The sequence below is a fragment of the Pestalotiopsis fici genome, assembly GCF_000516985.1.
Source record: "Pestalotiopsis fici W106-1 unplaced genomic scaffold PFICI_Scf_13, whole genome shotgun sequence".
Taxonomy (NCBI): Eukaryota; Fungi; Ascomycota; class Sordariomycetes; order Amphisphaeriales; family Sporocadaceae; genus Pestalotiopsis; species Pestalotiopsis fici.
In genome coordinates this window covers 929,118-953,104 of record NW_006917103.1, presented here as the reverse complement: position 1 = coordinate 953,104, position 23,987 = coordinate 929,118, and the positions used below count along the sequence as shown (strand labels likewise).

At 49.9% G+C, this 23,987-nt stretch overlaps 8 protein-coding genes across 8 annotated transcripts in view; 4 read left to right on the top strand and 4 right to left on the bottom strand.

Annotated features, from left to right (window-relative positions):
• The window catches only part of PFICI_14704 (uncharacterized protein), a gene marked incomplete at both ends in the record, with an annotated part of 1,286 nt that extends 789 nt beyond the window's left edge, over positions 1 to 497 (top strand). The window contains 2 exons of the mRNA XM_007843285.1: positions 178 to 306; positions 378 to 497. Coding sequence (XP_007841476.1) covers positions 178 to 306; positions 378 to 497 — 249 coding nt within the window. The remainder of the gene's footprint in view (positions 1 to 177; positions 307 to 377) is intronic.
• Positions 498 to 992: 495 nt separating this feature from the next.
• Positions 993 to 2,274, bottom strand: PFICI_14703 (uncharacterized protein; the record flags this gene model as incomplete). Its single annotated transcript, XM_007843284.1, has 2 exons — positions 993 to 2,165; positions 2,227 to 2,274. The coding sequence occupies 2 exons, from the start codon at positions 2,272 to 2,274 to the stop codon at positions 993 to 995; spliced, it is 1,221 nt and encodes a 406-aa protein (XP_007841475.1).
• A 918-nt stretch (positions 2,275 to 3,192) lies between these two features.
• Positions 3,193 to 5,186, bottom strand: PFICI_14702 (uncharacterized protein; the record flags this gene model as incomplete). The annotated part of the gene is made up of 3 exons (XM_007843283.1): positions 3,193 to 4,111; positions 4,175 to 5,072; positions 5,123 to 5,186. The coding sequence occupies 3 exons, from the start codon at positions 5,184 to 5,186 to the stop codon at positions 3,193 to 3,195; spliced, it is 1,881 nt and encodes a 626-aa protein (XP_007841474.1).
• A 2,077-nt stretch (positions 5,187 to 7,263) lies between these two features.
• PFICI_14701 (uncharacterized protein) lies at positions 7,264 to 7,717 on the top strand (the record flags this gene model as incomplete). The annotated part of the gene is made up of 2 exons (XM_007843282.1): positions 7,264 to 7,627; positions 7,680 to 7,717. 2 exons carry the CDS (start codon positions 7,264 to 7,266, stop codon positions 7,715 to 7,717), a joined length of 402 nt encoding a protein of 133 aa, XP_007841473.1.
• A 1,480-nt stretch (positions 7,718 to 9,197) lies between these two features.
• Positions 9,198 to 10,792, top strand: PFICI_14700 (uncharacterized protein; the record flags this gene model as incomplete). The annotated part of the gene is made up of 2 exons (XM_007843281.1): positions 9,198 to 9,242; positions 9,290 to 10,792. The coding sequence occupies 2 exons, from the start codon at positions 9,198 to 9,200 to the stop codon at positions 10,790 to 10,792; spliced, it is 1,548 nt and encodes a 515-aa protein (XP_007841472.1).
• A 693-nt stretch (positions 10,793 to 11,485) lies between these two features.
• Positions 11,486 to 14,004, bottom strand: PFICI_14699 (uncharacterized protein; the record flags this gene model as incomplete). Its single annotated transcript, XM_007843280.1, has 3 exons — positions 11,486 to 12,633; positions 12,685 to 12,864; positions 12,918 to 14,004. 3 exons carry the CDS (start codon positions 14,002 to 14,004, stop codon positions 11,486 to 11,488), a joined length of 2,415 nt encoding a protein of 804 aa, XP_007841471.1.
• A 2,010-nt stretch (positions 14,005 to 16,014) lies between these two features.
• On the top strand, positions 16,015 to 16,587 carry PFICI_14698 (uncharacterized protein; the record flags this gene model as incomplete). The annotated part of the gene is made up of 2 exons (XM_007843279.1): positions 16,015 to 16,241; positions 16,323 to 16,587. The coding sequence occupies 2 exons, from the start codon at positions 16,015 to 16,017 to the stop codon at positions 16,585 to 16,587; spliced, it is 492 nt and encodes a 163-aa protein (XP_007841470.1).
• A 632-nt stretch (positions 16,588 to 17,219) lies between these two features.
• PFICI_14697 (uncharacterized protein) lies at positions 17,220 to 23,962 on the bottom strand (the record flags this gene model as incomplete). The annotated part of the gene is made up of 6 exons (XM_007843278.1): positions 17,220 to 21,870; positions 21,932 to 22,540; positions 22,597 to 22,621; positions 22,698 to 23,060; positions 23,277 to 23,529; positions 23,588 to 23,962. The coding sequence occupies 6 exons, from the start codon at positions 23,960 to 23,962 to the stop codon at positions 17,220 to 17,222; spliced, it is 6,276 nt and encodes a 2,091-aa protein (XP_007841469.1).
• Between the last annotated feature and the right edge of the window lie 25 nt (positions 23,963 to 23,987).

Here is a 23,987-nt window from a genome sequence, read left to right as displayed (position 1 = left end):
GAGCCCCAGCCCTCCCCCGCCCGCCGCCACCTACCACCACGCCTCCTCCCCCGCCGCCCACCACTACTCCTCTCCCTCCCCCGCCACCCACTACTACTCCCTTCCCTGCTGTAAGTCATGATCTAAGATTACTTGGTTGAGTTTTCAGGATAGCAATAGCTAATCCAGTTCATATAGCCTCCCCCAGCGAGACGTCAGGCCCCTGGTGCCCCCGCTCCGGCTCCGGCTCCGGCTCCCGCCCCTGCCCCTGCCCCGGCCCCTGGCCCTGGCCCTGGCCCTGAGCCCATCCCCAGCCCGGCTCCCTTCGTGAGTAGACACCGATTGCACAGAGCGTGATGAATAGTCTCAAAACTTGCTAACATGAGTCTCTTAAACAGCCCCCATTCCCCACCACCCCTCTCCCCCCGCCTCCTGCCCCCACGCCCGCTCCCCCGGCTCCCGTCCCCTCGCCCCCAGCTCCTGCTCCCCCACCGGCCGCCAAGTACTTCTTTGCTTAAGAAGTCAGCAAGCGGTCGACAGGAACAGAAACGGACTCTGCGACGACGACGACGACGACGACAGGGAAGCTGTGCAAAGGTGTTGATATGATTTGAGGCTCTTTTAATTCAATTCTTCCGTGGTGGTTTATAACTTAATGGGGCGGCTGTGATGGGGACTGGAACTGGCTTTTGTGACATGAGAGAGAAAGAGAGAATCTGCGAATCTTACTGCGGTTAGGGCTTGTTTTCAGCTACTACCGCGTCCTGTCTTTACCGTTATATACTTAAAGGGGTTTTTCGTTTTCTTTATACTTGTGGCATTACTTGATCTTAGAGTGATGTGATAATCAGCTTGTGGTCCCAATCAACGTCTTTCCCGGTGAAAACTTTATGGTGTTTGTTTGTTTTCAGCTATTTTCTAATGGCTCATTTCCGAGTTGAGTGTTATCATTCTAATATACAAGTACAACTACTGTAAACATGAAAGTGGCACCTTTATCCCTTGCGTTCTACTCAAGGGGCATTGAGCAAAGCATCAAGTTCCTCAAGATGCAGCCCGTTGATCCACTGCACCAAGGCTTGGGGAGTAGTTGCAGGGCAGGCTTTATCTCCTTGGGCCGTCCTCAATTGGTTTGTCATGTTCATCATCTGAATGACAGCGTCAAGCTTTTGTTGTCTCCACGCGTGCCAAATCCCCAAGTCTCGAGGCAAGTCTTTGGAAGAGCCATCAGCTCGAGCGAGAACCCTTGCCAAAGAGTATACATCCTCCAAGGCCTGGTTCACTCCTTGGCCAGACGAGGCCGGCATTGCATGAGCAGCGTCGGCAATGATGGTGACGCGCCCAGTGGCGGACGACCAGCTTGGTAGCTTGGGCATCAAGAAGTAAGGCCAGCAAAGGAGCTTGTCTTGTTTGCAAAGCTGGTCAATCAAGGTCTTGCCGACGCCGTTCCACAAGCCATGACTTTGGCGGATGAGAGCAGTCAGTTGTGTGTTGTCGGAAGCAATTGAATCCCACTGCGCACGGTCCCGAAGCTCATGCTTGAGCTGGATGCCAACCATGAGATCGGATCCATCCGCAGTCTCTGGTACCATGAAGATTGCGTCCCCTTTCCCTTGAATGGTGCACCCAGTCTTGAAATCATCATCTGGCCATTCAACGCTTGACGTAGGAATGTGTCCGTAGACGCATACCAGCCCAGTGTACTGGGGAATCTGGTCGGTGACGTGCTCTCTCACGCTCGAATGGATCCCGTCTGCGCCAATGAGGATGGCGGCCCTTTCAACTCTACCATTGACAATGAATTCCACACCTTCTTCCGTGTCGCTGACAATGGATTCGAACTTTGCGCCGTAAATGACTGGAATATTCTTCTGCTCCATCATGGTCTTCATCTCTTGGAGCAGAATGAGTCGATAAAGTCGATGGTACTTGTATCCGTACAATCTCTCGGGAGCCACCTCGACCTTTCTGACCGTCTCGTTCTCATCATTTTTGATAACAGTCGTCTCGGCGCGGTAAGAACGGGAGCTTATTCGCTCGAGGATATGTAACTCGTCGAGTACTTTACATCCGTTTGGGGAAATGACCACTCCACTGCTAAGTACATCTGCATCCGCAGCACTTCTCTTCTCATACAATCGACAGGGGATGTTTTTCTCGTGGAGCGCCAAGGCCAGAGCAGGACCCTACTTCAAGCGTTAGAATCGGGTCATGAATGGGAAATATGAGGTTGGGATGCATATTCACAGCAATGCCGGCACCAATGATAGCTACGCCGTCTCTGAAGATACTCATGTTGATACGCTTGCGTTTAACGTGTTCTGATGAAGAAGAGGTAGACTCAAATAAACTTTCGACAGCAATTCATTGGACTCTAATTACATATTATTTAGACTATAGAAGGTGTTTGCGACTTTAAATTGAAAGTATCGGCAAGTTCTATTCCCCGTGGTTGGAAGAAGGAATCTGCCATTCGTGCTGTCGTGGAAGCCAATATCCCGAATGATTCGCATTCTCTGGCCTATAGGAGAATAGGTTACCGCCCCATCAAGTCATAAGCGAATCCGAAAAACATTTCTATGAACTAATCGCATGTTGATTGCTTGGCGCAGACCAACACGGCGACGGACTTTATGAGAGATGCCGTATTCCGTAGGTTTGGGCCAAGACCGTGCCAATACTTGACTAAGGAATATGGCCTAGCCAATCCCCTTGTATGATTCTAGACGTCGAATACTCCGTTTTTTTCCGTTGTGATACGCAGATGATGGTAAGGAATATGCTTCCAAAGGTGTTCCTCGTACATCACAAATAACGTACGTCGCTGATTCCCTCAAATTCTTCTACATTTTATGATTTGAGTCTTGGTGTGCCTGAAATGACGTGCCTCCAGACAACGATGGTCAATGGCACCACATTTGGTGTCCTCGAGGTCCGGATACCTCTCAATATTTGTTATGATATCGAACCCAACCGGCAGTACCCCAAACCCATGCCCGAATGTTTCCTCGGCCTCTGCCCATGAGGCCCATACTTCAAGGACCAAACGCCGTATCTTGATGCCTCATCATGCCACTGTAGACTTTCTGGTTCTTTGCTATCTTTAGGCCAGTCAGGAAAAGTCTCCCAGGCAGTGTGGTGATATAACAGCGTTGAAATTGTCAATCAACCAAAGCATAGCGTGTCTCAAGCTATATTAACAATGCACCAGATTCAAGCCTGTGACGATGATTGATCGTGTGGTTCGGCCTCTTGTGACTGAGATTCTTGGGATCTAGACTCTTGGGATTCACTTGGCCCTTTGCTGAATATGGACCTTGCCCACTTTGCACCCCGACAGATCCACCATATGATTCTGTCAAAGACCATGTAATTTCCGTAGATTCGCGGTGGATCATTGTCATCCAATGGTGCTTTGGTGTTTCTGCTCAGTACAAACAGTACAATTGGTACAAGAAGTAATGCCACGGCATATGGTATACTAATGTTGGTGTACGGGCCCGACATGTGGAATTTGTAATTGTCGCACATGCGTCCCATCTGGCGCTTGGCCCAGGCCGGCGTGCTGTTCTCATATGCCGACTCAAACCCACCCGCCGCGGCGCCCGTGGGGTGATTACCGGTGGCCATGTCCAGCATGTTGAATTGCAGGCGGGCTAGCGAGGTGTTGAACAAGGCCTGGCTTTCAATTATCCACTGTTCCTTGTCCAGCTGAGGTGACTCAAAGTCGCTGATGCTCTCGGATGCGACGAGAGCCTCACCCAGGCGGTTCTCGATGGACTGGAACGTCGAGGATCGTCGGAGTGCAGTGCGGACAAACTCATACTCGATGCCAAACTCAGGATTGCTCTCCGAGGGTGGGTAGCAGTCCGTGTCCTTTTGGCGACACACTTCCATTTCGTCAATTGCGATGAGAACTCTGGCCCGCGTGTCCTCTCGGTAAAACTTGTTTGGTAGGCCAATATCGCCAAGGTCATCAGTCGCGAGGAATATAGGGTCTTCGCAGCGTCCATTATATGCTATCCGACATGGCGAGATGAAGATTGCTGTCATGTATGTGTTCTCTGGGCGTGCAAGCTCTTTTATTGGCTGCCATGCATCGTATTCCGGGAATGGTGTTGATTCGTATACACTACAAGCCACATTCATGTCAGACTCTGCCTTGGTACCAAGAGGTGAATGAGAAGACTAGTACCTGACTGAATATGCTGCAATGTCCCAGTTGAAGGGGATTCCCCATGTGTCAAAGGTGTAGTTTCTGTAGCCCTCAGAGGTGTAAACTGGACCAAGGTCATATCTGTACTCCAGTTTGCCTGTCTCCACAACGAATCCATTGTTGATGTCCAGCGGCACAAATGTCGACGTTCGTCTGATAAAAGGCAGATCTCGCCCGTTTAGTCCGAGTTTATCGGCCGAGAATGACCCTGTTGAGAGCCGAAGGGCAGTTTCATATGAACCGGTGGCGCATATGCATCGATCTTCCAAACATTTGAATGGGCAGTCGACCTTTTCCACGGTATACTCGATCTGGGGACTTTCGAAAAAGTCACAACGGCCCGGCGTATAGACGGAATGTGAACCATAGCAATCGCGACCGTATGCTGCTGCTCTCGCTTCCTTCTGGGCCAGGACCAGTTTGTCAAAGTCCTTTACCCGTCGGTCTACATCGCGTTTGAGATCCCACGGTCCACACGCCGACTTGGGTGTGTACGTCCTTCCTAATGTGTCCGCGGGAATTTCACCCACGGCGCCTCCAGCGACAGCGTAGAGAAAGGCCACCAGGGCAGTAATGACAGCCAGCACGAGATCAGCTTTCTCCACCGGTATCCACCGCATGAGACCCCGCCGCTTTGGGCTTTGATCTTGCTGCTCCGGAGGGCGCTCAAGTAATGGTTCTTCTTCATCGTGTGAGCCAGAGCCGTACCAAAGATCCTTCCATTTTCGTTTCAACCATGGCCACGACAAAGTGAACCATAACCAAGTGCGTTGGAGGATGACTTTGGCCCACGGCCAGGCTATTCCAAAGGCCACACCCAAGAGCACTTTGAAAATGGTTCCCCATATCTCGGAAACGGTCCACAGATAAGATTCACCTAATTGTGGTTCTTGGAGTAAGCAGAGTGCACCTGGAGTATCCTATGACTATACTTGCCGTCTGGCTCGTAGTTGGTCCAAAATCCCGTCTTCACGGCAGGATCAGAGGCCATTATCGCAAATGACTATCGGGATGTTGTTGTTCTTGTTGTTTTTACTATAAAACAAAGGTTTGGGTAACTGGTATTAGCCCGAACTCTTGAGAGCTGGCTCTCAGAAGTGAGGCTAGCTACTTGTCCAATGGAATGATACCACGCATTTAAGCGAGGGTCATCCAGTCTCAGGCTCTGAGTTTTGTACCCAAGCCGGGCGCAATTCTGTGGCTCAGCAGCCCCGGTTCGTCACCAAAGGGCCTCAAGCGGGGTTGAATTGTGCACTTTCAGCAGGTCGTTACTCTGCCTTTCACGGAAACCGAAATCTACTTGTACCTTACGCGGCCCAAGATTCAGGCGCAACTTTTTAAAGTTTCCTGCAACATTCCTTGTCGCGCAACCAAACATATCCCGGAATTTGTCCGCCTTGTCGCATATTCCTTTGTGCAACAGAGGCACAAGCGCCATGTAAATACTATCCATTATTATAATTATGTCAAGTTTTGAAGATCAGGATAGAGATCCGCGATGGTATGACGATGCCAGGCGCGACCGAGATCATCAGCGCGACCACGATAGGATGCGACCGCACCCCCCGCCGTACCCAGATCATCGCGGCGACAATCGAGGTGATAATGGGCGAGAATCACCACCAAGGGACCATACCGAGAGGCGCGACAAGAGCTCAAAGACGAGGAATCGAACACGCAACGGCTCCAAGATCAAAGCGCCACCTCTGATAGCTCGATAGCACGACACTATTGTGCATCATACCAGCGGTCGGCGGGTCAATCATGTGCAGACTCGAACGCCCCAACCTACAGAACATATGGTGGAGAATATAGTCACCAAAACCAGTTTAACGATACGGCCTAAGGGCTTGGAACCAGCCAATTATAATACTACGAACGGCCAAGCAACGACAGACAACATTATTATGACGATGTATACAACCAGCCAAGGGTGGCACCATTACTCGAGTGATCCTACCTCTGACTGTATATTGACGCACCCAAATAATTCTTATTGTGAGTAGGTTGCATTAAGAAGTTCCTAGTCACGCGCTAAGACTAACACGCCGCAAAGGTGATCAACGAATATCAGCCCTATGCGGCACAAGACCGGGACCCGATTGTTTTTAGAGTCACGATTATGATTTGATGCATTTGTTTTTTCCACTCAGCTGGCCTACCTGGCGTATCGGCGTCTTTTGGATCATGCTTCGGTGTTCATTCTAGCGTGATAATTATCAATGTACTCTCGCTTGCAGTATGGAAGGATTGGGTCTCTTTTACTACTTCAACCTCAGCGCATCAAGCGAGTCATGTTTCAACGTTTCATCTGTCCAACTTGAAGTTTGTGTTTGTGAAGAATTGCGTAACTTTTTTTTCTTCTACGCATGTTAGTTAGACCAAAGCAGTGGGTACCCGCATGGTCATAGTTCATGACCTGATAATGACATAGAATATCGTAAATACATTGAGTAAACCAGCGCGAAAGGCTGTGTTTTGTGTCGCTTCTTTTATTATTTCTTTTCCGTTGTTGCGCCTTGCTTTTTTTTTTTTTTTTTTTTTTCCCCGCTGTTCTTCCTTTTCGTACTCATTGGGAGAAGAAGGAAAGAAAACGAAAATCCATGCACGATCAGACTAGATTAGTAGAACACCCACCTGGCCATAATTTGTCATTCAATGCGGTAGAGGCTGTCGAGTCTTGATTTTTATGGATACAGTGCTAGGCTCTATTTGAAGATGTAGGCGCAAAGATAGGATCTATCCTCTCTTGCGCCAAGTCAAGATGCACTCCTCATTGAGGTGATGAAGTAACCTGAAGCCCGCCGCATATCCTCGTAGATCACTGAGCAGCATCCAATCAAATCGTCGCAGATAGGTAAATTAAGCAAAGCTCAAAAGTCAACAGTGGCCTAACGCTGCATAGTTGAGCACATTTTCCTGTGTAACCATGGCTTGTGGCCTGATTCGTCGTGATGAAGTTCCTCCAGTGAGGGGGCGAGGGCTTTCTCATTTCTGCATTTATTTTCCTTGCTTGATATCTCTCAAACCTTGCAAATGCTTCCTTCAATATTTCTTGTTTATCCAAAATGGCATCCCCAAGTTTCCGTCCGCGATATCCTGCTCGAGAGGTTGTCATCGCGAGGGAATCGGCGGGAGAATCACCTATGCGATCACCAAAACGGCGGTTACCAAAACGGCGGTTACCAAAACGGCGGTTACCAAAGCGCAAGCGCGTAAGCACTCAAGACCACGACCCGAGGTGGGATGATGATGCCAGACGCGACCGCGATCATCAACGCGACCACGACAAACTCAGAAAGCCATGGCATCGATTCAAAGCAAAATTTCTTTCCAGCATACAATGGGGCTTTGAACGATTCGGAATGTCCCGCAGTTTAAAAGGAATCGTTATTGTACCATCTCTTGCCGAGAATATGTCGGGCTCGACCAGTATGTGATTGTTGATCAGCATTCTGGTCATCTAGGGCTAATACTATTCTAGTTTTCGAAGTCGAATCCTCACGCGATGCGAAGCTCTAAGGGAGTACATTCAGTTGAAACATGGTCCAGTATTGTCACTATTGTAATTGTGACTTGCATCATATCGTTATCTGAGATTAAAAGACGTCAGTTTCTGCTGCTATGGGAATTGAAAACAGATATTTGATCGCATGATAAGGGGCTGGAACTGATGAAGTGAAAGCACTTGCTAGTGGTCAACACCAATATATTCAGATATCTAGATTTGACGAGCCGACTTTGTGTTTTTATTTTTCTTACTTTTTTCCTCTTGCTTCCCTTCTTGAGAGTCACAAGAAGCTTTTTGCAACGTATATTTTCACATCCATTCGTGTGAGAATATGCAATCATTTTTCCTCTTCACTCATATATCGTCGTCGCATAGATCTGTAGCTTTATCCTTCCCGACACTGGACTAGTCTAGATATTCCTTTCTTTAGTATACTGTGAGAAGACCTGATCAAATGCCGCGTGTATCCTGCTGTTTTGGGCAGTCCGATTCTGCGATATCTTCACACCTAAGTAAAATTATATTAAAGCGCTGTGGTTCAGGTATACAATTGCTTAGAGGTTGATTTAGTATTCCCAAATCCCTTTGACAGGCATTTGCATTTCTGAAAGCTGTCCCTTTGATTCTACTTCTCTATCCTCCAAGGAAATAAATGGCTAATCGAACAGGCGGAGTTACGCAACATGGGAGAGCTAGGTAACCTTATTGTGCAGATGAGGGATTGCATCTCAGATCTTGTCGCTGATTAGGGGTGGGGGAGAAATATTAACTTTCTTACTATTGTTTACACACCTACTAGCTGGGCAACACGGATGCATGGTGATTGACGCAGAGACCAGATAATGTGAGATCATGCTGATTCATGAGTGGCGGGCAGCTCTCGCCGCCAAGTGAGCATACATTACTCACCAGCATCAATCGATTCCATTGGGTGCCAGCGTCGCACCAGATGCAAGACTCGTGGTTCCACGTGCATTATAATCTTGTCTTGAAACAATTTCAACATTTCGCAAGACCCATAGCTGGGTTTTGCAGAGAGGCCAAAGGTAGGTAGTATCGACCCCGCTCCTTGGTGTGCATACGATTGTCTCTTGGGGACGTCCAATACGGTGGGCGAACCTCGCATACACTTTCCAGATGATTTGATAACCATTTACCAGGATTCAAGGCTCCCAGGCTATCAACAGGGGCATGTGGATTGAGATCGAGGGGTCGACGGCCAATCTGTATGTTGATCTGTTGACTGCATGTCACTCTCTTCCAATGTTTCGTCGATAGAGGGGTGCACCCGAGACGGCATATGCGTGATAACGAATGCCATGCATGCTTGACGCAACACAAAACGGGAGACTGCGAGCTTCGTGTAACCCACAGCGAACAAGTACACAGCGCGCAAAACTCGAGTATAGAAAGACCAAGCCCACATTGTCTAGTTTCCTTGCTGTCCTTCACATTATCTTCTTTTCGACAAGCAAATATTCGGGAAAAGACATGGCGCTATCATATTTATTGCTTTTTGAAACAGGTTTGATATTGGTCAGTCAGGACCTTGACTTGTCAGAGTAACTGCTAACCGGAAATAGGGGGTCGGGGCTATAATCTACAAGATCATATACAACCTCTTCTTTTCGCCCCTGAAACAATTCCCAGGGCCGCTCCTCAACGCAGCCTCCAGTCTTCCCTACGACATTGCCTGCGCCAGGGGCTCAGCCGTGCGCGTCCTGACCAAGCTCCACGACCAATACGGCCCCATCGTGCGCACACGGCCCAACGAGCTGTCGTATCTCGAGGGCTACACGTGGAGGGATGCCTATGGGTTCCGGCCGGGCCACGCCGAGTGGTTCAAGGGCGACTCCTTTAGCTACCCCAACGGCAGCCCGGGCATCATTGGCGCGCCCAGGGAGGACCACCGGCGCATCCGGCGCAGTCTCGCCCACGTCTTTTCGAGCCAGGGCCTCCGCGACCAGTCGCCTCGGATCCTCGAGTACGCCGACCAGCTGCTCGCCGCGCTGGCCAAGCACGCCCAGTCGGGCCCCGTGGACGTCGTCCAGTGGTTCAGTTGGACCACCACCGACGTGATTGGGGATCTCGCCTTTGGCGAGGCGTTTGGCGCCCTCAAGGACGAGAAGCAGCACGAGTGGATGTCTCTGAGCTTCAAGCTTCTGCGCCCCGCCGTCTTGATTGGTATCCTTGAGAGGTGGCACATTATCGCGCTCGCCGCCATCCTGTTACCTTCGGATGTCCTTGGCGGCGTGCAGGATAATGCAAAGTACATTTCAGAAAAGGTCAAGAAGCGGCTCGCTTACGGCAAGGACCGCGGTGATTTCTTTGACCGCCTGCTCAAGAATGGGCTCGTCGTCGATAGCGAAAAGGGGTTCCGACATACGGCCGATGGCCAAGAGGGCTTCACGGTCGAGGAGCTCGAGAGCAGCGCCCAGGACCTTGTGTTTGCCGGATCAGAGACCACGGCCACGCTACTCTCGGGTACCGTGTACTTTCTTCTGCAGAACCCTCAGGTACTTGACAAAGTGGCCGCCGAGGTACGCACTGCCTTTTCCAAGGAAGAAGACATTACGGTTGCTTCAACCGAGCCCAAATTCCTCCCATACATGGATGCCGTGCTCAACGAGTCGATCCGCATCTACGACCCCGTGCCCACCTTTGGGCCTCGCGTGGCTCCCAAGGGGGGAGATACGATGAATGGCATTTTTCTTCCCGAAGGCACACGCGTATTCGTGCCCAAATATGTCTCGAACAGGTCACCACTCAACTTTGCCAGGCCGTTGGAATTCATACCTGAGCGTTGGTATCCCAAAGGCCAGGGGCGTCCGGAAGAGTTTGACAATGACAACCCGACGGGAGCGTGGCAGCCGTTCAGTTATGGGCCGCGCAATTGCGTTGGCATGAATCTGGCCAACGCTGAGATGCATTTGATTTTAGCCAAACTGCTCTGGCGATTTGATCTGTGCCTCCCAAATATGACGGAGAAGGAAAAGCACGAATGGGATCACTGGGTCGAGAGGCAAGATGTTTGGTTCCTTTGGGTTAAGCCGCCGTTATTCGTCGATCTCAAGGCAAGGCAATAGTTTCACGCTTGAAGCTGCGTGGGCTGGAAAAGCGAGCATGTCACCAATGGTTATTTACGACCAATGCAGAGGTAACACATTACCAAGCAAAGCCTATTTGAATTCATGATTTTAATTCTGTCGGACAAACTCTTTGACTAGTATTGTTCCAGTCAAGCAAGTGTTTTCCGCAATCAAAATAGAAAGGTTTGTGCTTGCTATGGAAACCCAGAAGCATATGCTCATCAACGCCTGAAAATGCTGACATGTATGCTCTATCCTCATCTTGGACGGAATCCAATGCATACATGCTTCTACTATCATTTGATAGACCCTGCAAGGATGCGAGACCGCAATGCATCTTGTAGTACAACCACAAACTCCAAACTGCCGGACCCCTTGATCTATGGAATGAACATTGGGGGTATACAATACATCATCGATGACAGGTGTCAAGAAAAGAAAACAAGAAAACGTCAAAATTGGTATATGATGCGACCACGAACGGCTACACAGGCTCGATTTCGGTTCTCATAATCCACTCGGAAAGAGATGGCCCTCAAAAGCCAAAGGTTGCACGTGGTAAAAAACGACGCAATTCAAAAGATGAATCCATGAAGATTTCATGCCTCCAAAGACGACAATACGTTTTCTTTCCTAGGTGATTGACCGCTGAATAGGTTCTCAAGTGGTCGAATGGAGCCATCTAGGGTTTTATTGTCGGTACCGAGATAGCTGTGCCATGATGTCCTGAACATAAGCTTGGTCAGTTGGGTTTCCCTGGGATGGGTGTCCCTGACCCGGATGTCCCTGGGGCGGAGGCGGAGGGTAGGTCAAGGCCTGTTGCTGCTGAGGCGGAGGGACAGAACCGTTGGCTCCAAGAGCATGTAGGACTGCATTCACATCCACTCCAGGACCTGGGGCCATTTGCTGTTGGCTAGGCACATGAGCGCCGGAGTTGCCGTGGAAGGCAGATAGGACTCTCTGGATGGTGGCGTTGTCGACACTGCCAGGGTACGGGGATGGATGCACTTGGCCGGGCATACCGGGGTACTGTGAGGCCATATGGGGTGGCATTTGTTGTGCCATTGGCTGCGGCGCAGGATAGGCAGCCGGCGGGTAATAGCCATTATTACCATAGCTTGCTGGTGCCTGCATCTGACTTTGGCTATGGCTTTGTGCTTTGGCACGGACGACGATCTCTGCAGCAATTTTCGGATCAAGGTCCTGATATTGGTCAAAGCGAGCATTGTGTCGCCCGGTAGAGCGATCAAACATTTGTAGTGGGATCTTGGCCATAGATTGTGAATGATAATTCAACTCGGTAACGCCATGGACGCCCTCCACAATCTGTCTCTGGATGACAAGGTCGCGAGGGAAGCGAGGATCGAGGAACATAACATCGACCTTCAGGCCGCGTTCGGCAAAGGCGCCTTGGACCCAAGCAACAAAATCTCGGTTGACTTCCTGCAGAAGCAAGAGTTGGACATCTGGAACATCTGCTCCATAACGACGTTGGATATCCAAATCGGCTTCAGATTTCGGTAGACCACGACGGTAAGGGCTTGGACTGCGACGACGATAATGACCACCACCGTACCCCATTGGCGATCTTGAACGGTCACGGCGTGCATAATCGCTAGGCGCATCCCACTGGCCCCGTTCTGCTCTGCCGTATGAGCCTTGACGCGAGTGCGGTCCGCGGGAAGGGGATGGCGAACGAGCTCGGTATCCATCGTTGCGGCGGCCATCGAAGCGGGTTCGGTCGCGATCATTCTGTTGGACACTGCCAGTACGAGCTCCGCGTGGTCCGCGCCTATCTCCGTCGCCATCTTTCTTCTGGGCGCGGGAAAATTCGAGGTCTACGCAAAATTAGCTGCATCTTCAATACGCTGCGTGTAAAAACAACTTACGGATTTTACGGCCACTGATCTCAATGCCCTGCAGGGCATCGGTGGCAGCCTGGCCTTCTGCAACTGTGTGGTATTGCACGAATCCATAAGCTTGCTTGAGAGAAATTTGAGCAAGCCTGCCGTAGGGCGAGAAGATGTCGAATACTTCTTTCTTTGTTGCTCTTTCACTTGAGAGGTTTCCTAGTAAATTTCTTAGCAATAAGTTCGCGCTCCAGTATGATAGCAAGACTTACCGATAAAGAGTCTCGATCCTTCAGGGAACCTATCCCATTTGGCCTCAGAGACATACTTGCGCTCCTCCTTGAGGAATTCATCATAACGTTGTGACTGGTTATGGCTTAGAGTGCCACCAGCGTCGTATGGGCCTGCTTGCTGTCCAGGCACACCGGGGGGAAACACAGCTGGGGCTACGTAGCCAAGCGGAACAGGAGCACCATTCGGCGGATGTGTATAGGACAGACCGTGGGCCGAAACCATGTTCTGTGTGGTACCATTTGACATTGGCTGAAACTTGTGCAGCTCTTGGGGCAGTACATCTAGAGCAGGTGGCTGCTGGGACACCGGGGGCTTTGGGGGAAGCGATTGCGGAACCTCTGACGAGGCTACGTCTGGGTTCACAACGCTCGGCGTCGCCTCAGGCTGGTCATTGGGCACCGCGGAGGTATTACGGGCAGTGATTGTGTCAACCAGAGCCTGGATGTCGATGCCGTCTCCATCGGCAATTCGAGGTCCAGTCGGTTCCTCTAGCGAAGTGGGAATCCCTGGGCCCGTCAACGCGCTCGTGGCGGTACTGGCTTGAGTGTTGATACCGTTAGGTTCAGCTACAGGAGCAGATGTGGATGGTGCAGCTTGTTCAATACTTGGCATGTTTGCACTGATCTCTGACGAGAATGTGTCCTGGTTGGCAACAACGCCATTTGTACTGACTGCCTGTCCGTCCTGACTAGTCTCAATCGCGTCGGGGACGGGAGAATCAAAGTCCTTGGCATATTGATCCTCATCGTCCTCTTGCTCACCAGACTCTTGAGCGCTAACCTCATGGCTAGTGGTATCAACCGTAGTGAGATCTACATTCTCAGATGATGTGTTCGCGTCACTTTCGGTATGGGTTTGCTCTGCGCCAATGCCATTGATGCTCTGGCTGGCTATACTTGTGACATCGACAGTGACCAAATCCTCGCTGGGGGATAAAGCCATGGTCGACAGGGTATCGGCCTGGTCCTGCAGAGCAGGGACAGATGCCGGTGACGAGAGGTTTATGGGTTTTGGGGACTGTGGAGTCAGGTCGGCGGTAGCCACCAGTTCTGGATTGTCGGTCATCAAGCCTCGATTTCAGATTGGACAAGTGATGTTTTGAGGTTTTGTGTGCATCTAGTCTTGAAGAAAGACCAGTGCAATGGGCGAGGCCGACAATAGTGCGCAAGGGCAAAAGAGAAGAGCGAGGCGATGGTGCAGATGATGGGCTTTCTACACTATCAAGTGGGACAAGATGGATGGCGCGATGGTCTTGGTATGGGCAGGCCGGTAGAGATATGGCTACGAGCAACAAGTCTCGGATGGTCAAATGGATATGAAGAAGAAATTGGATCCTGTGTGTTGTCGAATGAAAGTAGTTCTTCCGAAAGAAGTAGCAGCAGCAGTGTTCACTCTTTGAGCATGATACAGACTGTTGATCATAGGTTTTTGGTGCGGTTCCAGATTGGGTCACTGATGGATCATGCGCTGCGCATTTGCTTTCACCAGCGTATTCCACAAAGGCCTTCTTTGCGCGGCAGTGGTCTGGGTATTCTGCTTCACGCCGTGCTGGAAAATTGGGATGGTGTGTGTGATCACGCAAAGCTCACTCGTCTAGTCCAGCCCGTGTGCCCTTTGCCTTGGAACAGGAGACCAAACGTAGCGGCGTGTCTGGTCGCGACCAACTGTGAATGGGTACTCGAATCGAACCGCGTCGGTGAACTTTGGTGCTTAGCAGGGGCTGAACGCTGCAGTTCCTTCTGGGGAACGTGGATCTTGGCTTCTGTCTTCAAATAATGGTGGGAGATGTCGAGGCTGTATCCGCCTTGCAATTCTTATGTTGCTTGGGAATGCGCACTGCGAACAAGCATTGGTCTGGTCGTGGTGTAGATTGCACCCTCGAATGTGTGCGGCGTGGGCGCCACCTTGGATGCTTCGTTTGACGGCAATGCCAAGGTTTTTGACTGGTGAAATCAGGAGCAATGAATGCTTCAATGAAGAACGTATCGGCGATGGGCCCCAGACGAATAGTTGTAGACAAACCTAGCCAGAGTGGTAAATCCAGGGCTTGGTGATTGGGTTGAGGTTGAGGATGATGAAATTTCGCGAGAGCTCTCTGGCGCCGATTGCTGTCACCAAATTGTTTGCAGCAGGCATTGGCTGGGCTGGCACGGGGAGTCAAGAGAGGGACAGGGAAGAAGCAATGGGGTCATTGTACCTGGACTGCGGGGCACTTGAACAGCGAGAAGGGTCAGACGCTCGGGCCATCCAAAAGTAACCTTGGTACGTACCTATCTCCGCTGTCAAGGTTTAAATTGTCACCTACCATCAGGCCCCCGAAGATCTGGATTCTGCCCCGAAACTTTATATCCAGTGAGCGGCTATTACACGCTGCAGACGCCAGACACCATTGAACATAATTGAATGCTGCCGGGTACGCGAAAGCAAAGCGACAGTTCAACAAACTATTTGGACTCTGGTGTTGAGTTTGGCCAGCTAGCCCTATGACCGTTGTCTTCCATGATCAGTTGCGTCGTTCACTTTCAGCCTACCTATTCCCATCTGGCCATCTTAGTTATACCAACCATAGATCCTGTAAGAACTCCACACAATGCCTGCCTATTCTTGACGCTCCATGGTGGAATCAAAGCCTTGTAGTGTATATGAATCCTCGAAAAGATGGCGGGCAGCACTCCCTGTTGATGCAAACATGTAGTGTCTCTGAGATATGTCTGCACCAAGCTACCTATCTAGAGACCGTCTCTTACCTCCAAAATCGTTTACTGATTAATTCAAATAGGATATTTTATCGTTCGGTCAACCAGCGTGCAAATACGGCATTGCGTTCAAGTCAAGAGAAGACTAGCCCCCTTGGTGTCATGGTTTCGATTGGTGGCAGAAACACTGCAAAATTCTTGGGCATGGTCAAAATCGTCTCTTGTGAGGTGCAAGAATGAGCTGCATGCTCAGTCAATTCGAGACCTAGACCATCTGCAATAATCCTATTTACAACCCTAGGTCAATTACCAAGGCAAATCTAGAGCTTTTGCCCGAATACGAGGCACTACTGCTTCACATCGAAAAATTGGCCCCATCATGTTCCGACCTGCGATCCGGCTCCCTCGAGCCCAGAGCTTCCCCTGGGCGGGACGGTCTCTAATGTTTGTGAGGCCAGTCCGGCATCAGGCTTTTGATGCCGCTTTTGATCAAGACGACTTGGCCGAGGCAAGGAAATGGTATTCCTCGTTCAAGGAGAACGAGTTACCGAAAGGCCAGACGAGTTATTCAAGGTCAAGCGGACCGGGTGGTCAACACGTCAATAAGTAGGCCTCCTTCGTCTCCGAAATAAAGTCAAATGTCGTGTCAATCAATGAGCGGCTCACTGACTTGCAGGCTTGACACAGGACCGAGACCAAAGCAACGACCGTCTGGGCAGTCCACGAGCTCACACGGATCCTTCCCAAGTTGATGCACCCAGCGCTACGTACCTCGAGGTATTACACCAGCAGGAATGATTCTCTTACCATACAGGCTCAGACACAGAGGAGCCGGACGGCCAATACCGACGAAAACGTGCAGAAGTTGGTTGAAGAGATTCAGAGAATCTATCGTGAGTCGGTCCCTGGAGTCACGACTGCAAAGAAGATCAAGAAATATGAAGCATTGTAAGTTGAAACGCTTAATGTACATGACTTGACTTCGCTGACTGGTCTGGCCGGCTCCAGAGAGAAAGCGTTTCATGAGAATAGAGTCAAAACCAAGAAGCAGCATAGCAGTAAGAAAGCCTCGCGAAAGATGTCATTTGACTGATATGCACATGGGCGTCGGCCTTAGACAACATATCGGAAAGGGCGAAATTGGAAAACTCTAGTGAAGTTGAGTGGCTGCTGGGCCCCGCGAGGCAGAGTTCAGATATCAAGAAGCTTGTCGAAGACAATTCTAAGGGAAAGAGCAGGGAAGAACCAATTGTTTAAAGAATCAAATCAGATCAACATATCATGGCCAACTTGTTAGGCCAAATCACTATATCGTTTAGCTAGAAAAAGGGTACAATATCGATGCATCCATCTGTCAAACGAGTTCTATTATTACCTTAATGAGTGGATGTGCGTGAATGAGACTGCCTTGTTGACTGCACTGACTTTTGACCATAGTTTCTTTCCACCAGGAAATCTGCGACAGTAATACTGTGCTGTGGGTCGCAGCTAACTTCAACGAGTATGACAAGCATGGACCGTACCCAGGTAACTTCAATGTTTGTTGAAGTTTAGCTACATAGAGACAAAGTCCTGTCATTCTTCTTAGTCTGAATACCAAGAAAGATCTTGCCGAGCAATGGCAGCAGCAGGTTCTCCATGTTTGTTCAAGATGTCTGGAACCGCACCGCGAGCTACAAGGAGTTCATTGAGATGTGTATGGTCAAGTGAAAAAGCGAGATGCAATGCTGTGTTTCCGTCTTCATCTTGCGCAGAGACATCAGCTCCTCTATCGAGCAAGATCTGGACCGATTTCTTTTCGCCTGCCATGACTGCCGCGTGTAGTGGAGTACGTCCTCGTTTGTTTCGATCGTTGACATCTGATCTGCCGCCAAGCAAGACCAGCATAACCCCTTCAATGGGAAGGCGCTCTGGCAAACCACGAACATCTTGCACTGCTAAGTACAATGCTGTGCATCCAGCCTCATCTCGATCGTAAACAGTCGCTCCGTTATCGAGCAATATCTGCACTGCCTCTTTGTTCCTTCTGATCGCGGCGATGTGCAATGCGGAACGGCCTGCCATGTCTTGGACATGAATGTCAGCACCTTTGATGACGAGCAGTGACAAAACAGAAGTAGCGTTATTTCTTGCTGCGATGAGTAATGGTGTATCTCCCTCCGCCGTCCTTGCATTGAGGTCTGCTCCATTGATCCACAGAAGGTAGGCTGCCTCGTACTGATTGTAATCAGCAGCAAAATGCAACGGCGTCTGATTGTTGTCGCGGTCCCTCGCCTCCATTTCAGCTCCGTTTTGTAAAAGCACTCGGATGGTTGATTTGTGTCCACCCCGCGCAGCCATGTGAAGTGCTGTGCGGCCAAAACTGTCTGTCTCATCTACTGCGGCTCCATGATTTGAAAGAAGGCGGACCGCCAAATGTTTACCGTTTTCTGCAGCTAGGAATAATGGAGTCTTCCCATTGTTGTCCTTAGTCGCCACTTCGAAATCATCTTCAAGCAGCCTCTTTAGGACGCTCAGATGTCCGTTATGAGCTGCACAGTGCATTGCTGTCCATCCAAACCAATCATCTCTCAAGTCTCTTTGGGCACCTTTAGAGAAGAAAAGCCCCACTAGGTTCTCGTAACCATGGCTGGAAACCCATCGAAGAGCGCCAAAGCCACGCAGGTCTTTGTCGTTAACATTGGCTCCCCGATCAAGAAGAAGCTTGACGACAGCCTCGTGTCCTCCATGCGCGGCTGCGTGAAGCGATGTTTGTCCGTGCTCATCTTTGCCTCCAACATCTGCGCCATGATCTAGAAGACAACGCACAATCTCCAGGTCTCCAAGGGAAGCCGCGGCTTGTAATGCTGACCCAAATTTCCCATGTGCGGGAAGCTTCAATTTTGCCCCGGCGCCAAGCATAAGCCGTACCAGATTGGTATGCCCACCAGCTGCTGCTGCTTGCAGAGGTGCGCCATACATACCGCCTCGAATATTGATGTCAGATCCGTGACCAAGAAGTATTTGCACGATTTCTTCATTACCTTTCCAGCATGCCGCTTGAAGAGCCGAGCCGTATTGCCCTCCGCAGACATTCGTCCGTGCTCCTTGATTTAGGAGACGGTCAATAATAGTCGTGTAACCTTTGAGACATGCTACTTGTAGTGCTGTCCCGAATTCTTTGACACAGGTATCAATAAGCTTGTCCTGATCCGTGGTTCCGTTCTTATCGTATCTAGGGTGGTCGAGGAGCAAGTGAACAATTGTCTCGTGTCCGCCATGAACCGCTGCTAGCAGCGGTTTGCCGAAATCCCTTTCTTTGTAGATCCGGTACGGTGCATGAAATTGCTTTTCGAGCAGATCGGGGTCAGCACCGTGATCAAGTAAAAGTTGCACCACTGCATCATGTCCTCTTGCACAAGCCAGCATCAAAGGAGTAACTTCTGCATCTCCCCTCCAGTCAACTTCAGCACCAAAATCCAAAAATAGCTGGGCGAGCTCAACAGATCCATTGCAACATGCCATATGGAGCACGGTTCCTGCAAAATGATGGTCTCGACCAACGTCTGCTCCCCTCAGAAGGAGCATTCGGGCGATCTCCATATTATTTGCTTCTGCCGCCTCTAAGAGTGATTCGTCCAAGTGTAATTCAGCATCCGCATATCTGTCCATCAAGAAACGAACAATGTCGGTATGTCCACCAGCACATGCATCCTCGAGCGGGACTTCCTCTGCCAAATGAATTTCGTCTTGATAGTCAAGCAACAGTTCGACAATAGACAGATGGCCATTCTTCGCTGCTTTGCGAAGAGCCTGTTCGAACGAGAATCTGTCCGTGGATTTAGTAAACTTCTCAAGCAACAACTGCACCACTTCTTCGTCCCCAGCGGCAGAAGCCAATCCAAGAGGGCCATCCCACCAGTGGGAACTTGTGTCTGCTTTGTCACTAGTCCCTTGCAATAGTTTGGCTATCTCGAGTCCGAATCCGAATCCTCCTCCATCCTCGCCAGGGTTAGCACCATGCTCTAGGAGCAGTCGCACCAACTTTTTGTTACCAAAGCTCGTTGCGATCTGGAGTGCCGTTCCAAAGTATTGCTGTCCATCATCTGCCTGCGCTCCCCTTTCGCAGAGCAGATGTGCAAGATCTTCACGTCCAGCAGCTACGGCGATTTCCAGAGCACTTCCAAAGGCTTCAAATTGTCGGGCGTTCGGATCTACGCCTTGGTCCAAAAGAAACTCAACGATTTTGTCATGTCCTGCGGCGGCTGAAATTTGGAGTGAGGCTTCAGGCCTGCCACCGTTTGCCATGAGCACCTCAACTACTTTCAGATGGCCTCCTCGCGACGCTGCTTGCAGAGCACTGCCGTATTGTCCGCCACGAACATTCACCTTGGCTCCCTCATTCAGCAAAATTTGGACTACCCGTAACGAACCTTTGGCTGATGCTGCTTGGAGCGGGGTACAGTATGTGCCTCCAAAACTGTTGGTATCAGCTCCATGGTGAAGGAGGAGTTCAATTATCCTGATTGAGCCAGCCCGGCACGCAGCTTGCAAAGCTGAGCCGTACACGCCTCCTTGAGCATTGACATCGGCCTTATAATCAAGGAGCATCCGGACCACTGTCTCGTTTCCAAATCGACAGGCAGCTTGTAAGGCTGTATTGTATAGCCCATTCTGCACGTTGATATCGGCTCCGGAGTTAATCAAATGCCGGATTACTTCTTCATTGCCACTGACAGCCGCTGCTTGGGTTGCACTGCCATATGTACCCCCTTCGACATCAACATCGGCGCCAGCGACCAGTAGCACATGCACGACCTTCTCATGACCGCCACGCGCCGCTGCTTGTAAAGCGGATCCAAACCCTGTTTTTGTAATGTTGATATCGATTCTTTCGTCAAGCAGTCGCCCGATAGTCAGCTCTCGAAAAAGGGCGTGCGAAAGAGGGGGCCTTTTTTTCTCCTCCAGCAAAGCCTGTTTGTGGAAAAGAAACTCAAGGGCTCGATCAACCCGAGACGGAATATTCGGCTCCCCTTGAGATATCTCTTCTGTCAAATTATAATCCCCTCCAAGAGCATTGACTTGTGCGCCACCACGGAGCAAGATTTGAACCACATTTTCATGACCACGGAGCGACGCAGCTTGCAATGCGGTTCCAAATTGCCCTCCTTCGGCTTCTATATCGACGTCGTCAATTAGCAAATCAACAACAGCCTCGTGACCATGCAGGCAAGCAGCTTGGAGTGCATTTCCAAATCTCTTGCCCTGAACTGAGCGGTCGGCTCCTTTTTCGAGCAACAGAGAGACAATGTCTTCATGTCCAGTAGAGCTCGCGTGTATTAGAGCTGTCTCCATCTGCTGGTCTCTTGTGTCGGTTTCTGCTCCACGTTCTAGCAACACTCGCACAATTTCAGGATAACCAAATTGGCTTGCAAGATGAAGGCCGGTCGCTCCTCTCGCATTTTTACGCCTGGTCACCGATGGATTTATCCTGGTGATGTGTTCCACTAGCTTCAGAAATCCAAAGGCACAAGCCGTGAAGAAGCAGGTTTCTGGATGGCACAGAGATTGCTCAATTTTCTCTTTCAATGGATCATCCCAACCCAATGTTATCGAGGCCGACTCGATTTGCAGCAGCCATTTCGCGAACCAAGGCGTCACACGATCGTCTCTTGCAGAGAGCTGCAGTGCATCGCCAATCTTTCCCTTGTCGCGATCCTTCCTGCAATGCTCAATGTGGGATGCCCAGTACAGAGTAACGTACCGATAGAGGGTGGCCTTCTGCCATGTAACTTCGGAAGATAGCCATTCTCTAGTGAGAAGTGTGTTGAGGCAGATATCCGCAGCAGTAGCATGAGTCAACTTCGGTGCGTATTCTGGCTTCCCCTCGAGAAACTCCCGTACTGACAAGTGCGCAAACCGAAAAACATTCAGGTCGGTATCCAAAACAACGAGATTGCCGCATATGTCCAAGAGTTGTGCTGCTGACAGACGGATTGATGTGTCAGTTTCACTCACGGATACGGCTGTAATAAAGTCCTCGGAAGAGAGACGTCCTTTGGCGCATAGAAGCCACTGTAGTGCCGTGGTCGCAATGCGACGTGATGGAACAGCAATCGTCTGTATCTGCTCGTAAATATCCGTGTATACGTCTTGAAGCCTTTTGGGCATTTTTTGTAGTTCATAGAGTACGTCGGCTTCAAACTTGATGCGTGGACTGCATAGATTCTGCATTTGTAACGCTGCCCAGAGAAACCTTGGAAATCGGGCATGTTAGAAAGCTCTGTCAATCATCAAAAAGATCGTTCTAAACTCACATTCCTTGAGCCCCGTGTGTCAATCTTTGAATCAATGTGTCCTGAAGCTCTGGAGAGACCTGCCCATTCAGTAGTCGTAATTCCTTGATCGATCGGTCCAGTTCAAGACGAACAAAAGTTTCAATATCGGCCGCGTTAGGAGTTACTTCTAGGGTAAAATTTGACGCCTTTTCCAAGCGGCTGGAAATATCTTCGACGTTGTCTCGGCTTGACACCAGAATCTTGACTCTCTTAGAATGGGGGGCCATGATTTCGTTGATCGCGCCTAGAAGTTCATATCTCAGATCCATGGCACACTCATCCAATGCATCGATCATGATTGTGGCCGGACTGTCTTTCAAGAACTCGATGATCAACCCCTTCGTCTCTGCTAGAGGCAGCTCTCTAAGCTGGGGATCTTCTGCCTCATACTCGTGGTATTTCCTTGCCAACACATCGTGTATCTTCAGCTTTGAGCTGTGACAGCATAGCTGTCGTAAGATGCTGCGGAGTATCGCCAGTGGATTGCCTCTTTCAGGTTCGGTTCCATTGCGGTCGCAATAGAAGTAAGCAAATGGTTCAGCTTGAGGGTTGATGTCATTTTCTCTCGTCGTATCGACCAGCAGCGACCTTCACTACCAGTTAAACAAGTTCACGTGGTATAAACGTGGGTTGCAAAGACTCACATAAGTCTGCTTTTACCAGAACCAGCTATTCAATTATTAGTACTGGCCACATGGCCAATCTAGTGGTGTTTTGAGGAAGGAAATGGAACAGATTTACTTACGCATCCCGCGAAGCCACAACAAAGAAGAGGTAGCCGATTGTTTCCAGTCTGTATATTGCCGCTGCTCAAAGATCCAAAGTCCTGATTCTTGTATACGGTCTCTTCGAATATTGTCGTGGTGCTTGGAGTACGGGATTGGTGAGATCCAATTTAGGAATTGTCTCTTTTTCAGACCTGGGGTCGTCAGTTGCAATTGCAGAAACACGAATGTAGCAGACTTACTCTCAGCATCCTGAAGCAGCGTTGACAGATGACCATGGATTTGTGTCAAGCGCAAATCGTCCAGCGCTTTCCGCAACTCCGTTTGATGCGCTTTGCCCTCGACCAACAAATTCCCTAATTTATCGTCGACACTGCGCAAAGCTGAGGTACATGGGTTTAGTCCACAACATCTGGATCATGGTGACACGAGCAAATGTCTAGGAGTCAAGGGAAAACCACGTACATTCAGCATCAATTAGCCTCCCAAGCTCGTCAGCGGCGGTTTGCTCGCTTTTGATGTCCTCGGTCAGTTTCTTCACGTCGAGGTCAATAATTTGCAAAGCGCTCTTGGTCATTCTCTCTGTTTATTATAAGCACTGCTCAGAGGCTGGAGTGATATGGCTCTCCACAACTTACTTGCAGTATTCTGGCTATAGTACCGCTTCGCTTGAGCCAGAAATGTCAGAACGGATGCGTAAAGCTTGATGATGGCCTGTTTGAGGAGTTCGGTTGCCTTTGAAACCTCTCGCAGATACAGTTCCTCAAAGATCTTGTATCTGCTGATGAGGTTTGTTATCATTTCCAAGCCGTCAAAGACAGCACTTAGATTTTGCGAATCACTCGACGAGATCTGTATCTTGTTGTGAGCAGTCGTTGATGGAGATAAACAGGGGTCGGATATACTCAACTGCAAGGAAGAACTTGATTGCAGCCCAAGGAATGGTCAGATGTGTCGAGTCAAATTGAACCACCAAATCGCCAATGGTCTGCAATTTGGTTAACCACTTGACCATCTTGTCGAATACATCACGCAGAACGACGACGGTCCCGTCGCTCTTTTTGTACTTCCATTGTCCATCTTGGCATTGCTGTCGTTTTTCCTTTGCAGCCTCAAGTACTTCGTCCAGAACCGTGATTTTCTCTGCGGCTAAGAGTCGAAGCCTCTCGCCGTCCTCGGCATGAAGTAAATCGAGAGCCTCGGCCCATAGACTCTCACTTGAGCTCTGGGCCGATGGGATTGTCGTAGATTCACTGTGAGACGCTGATTCTGCACGAGAGGCCATCGCATCGCAAGGCTGATTCAGAAGA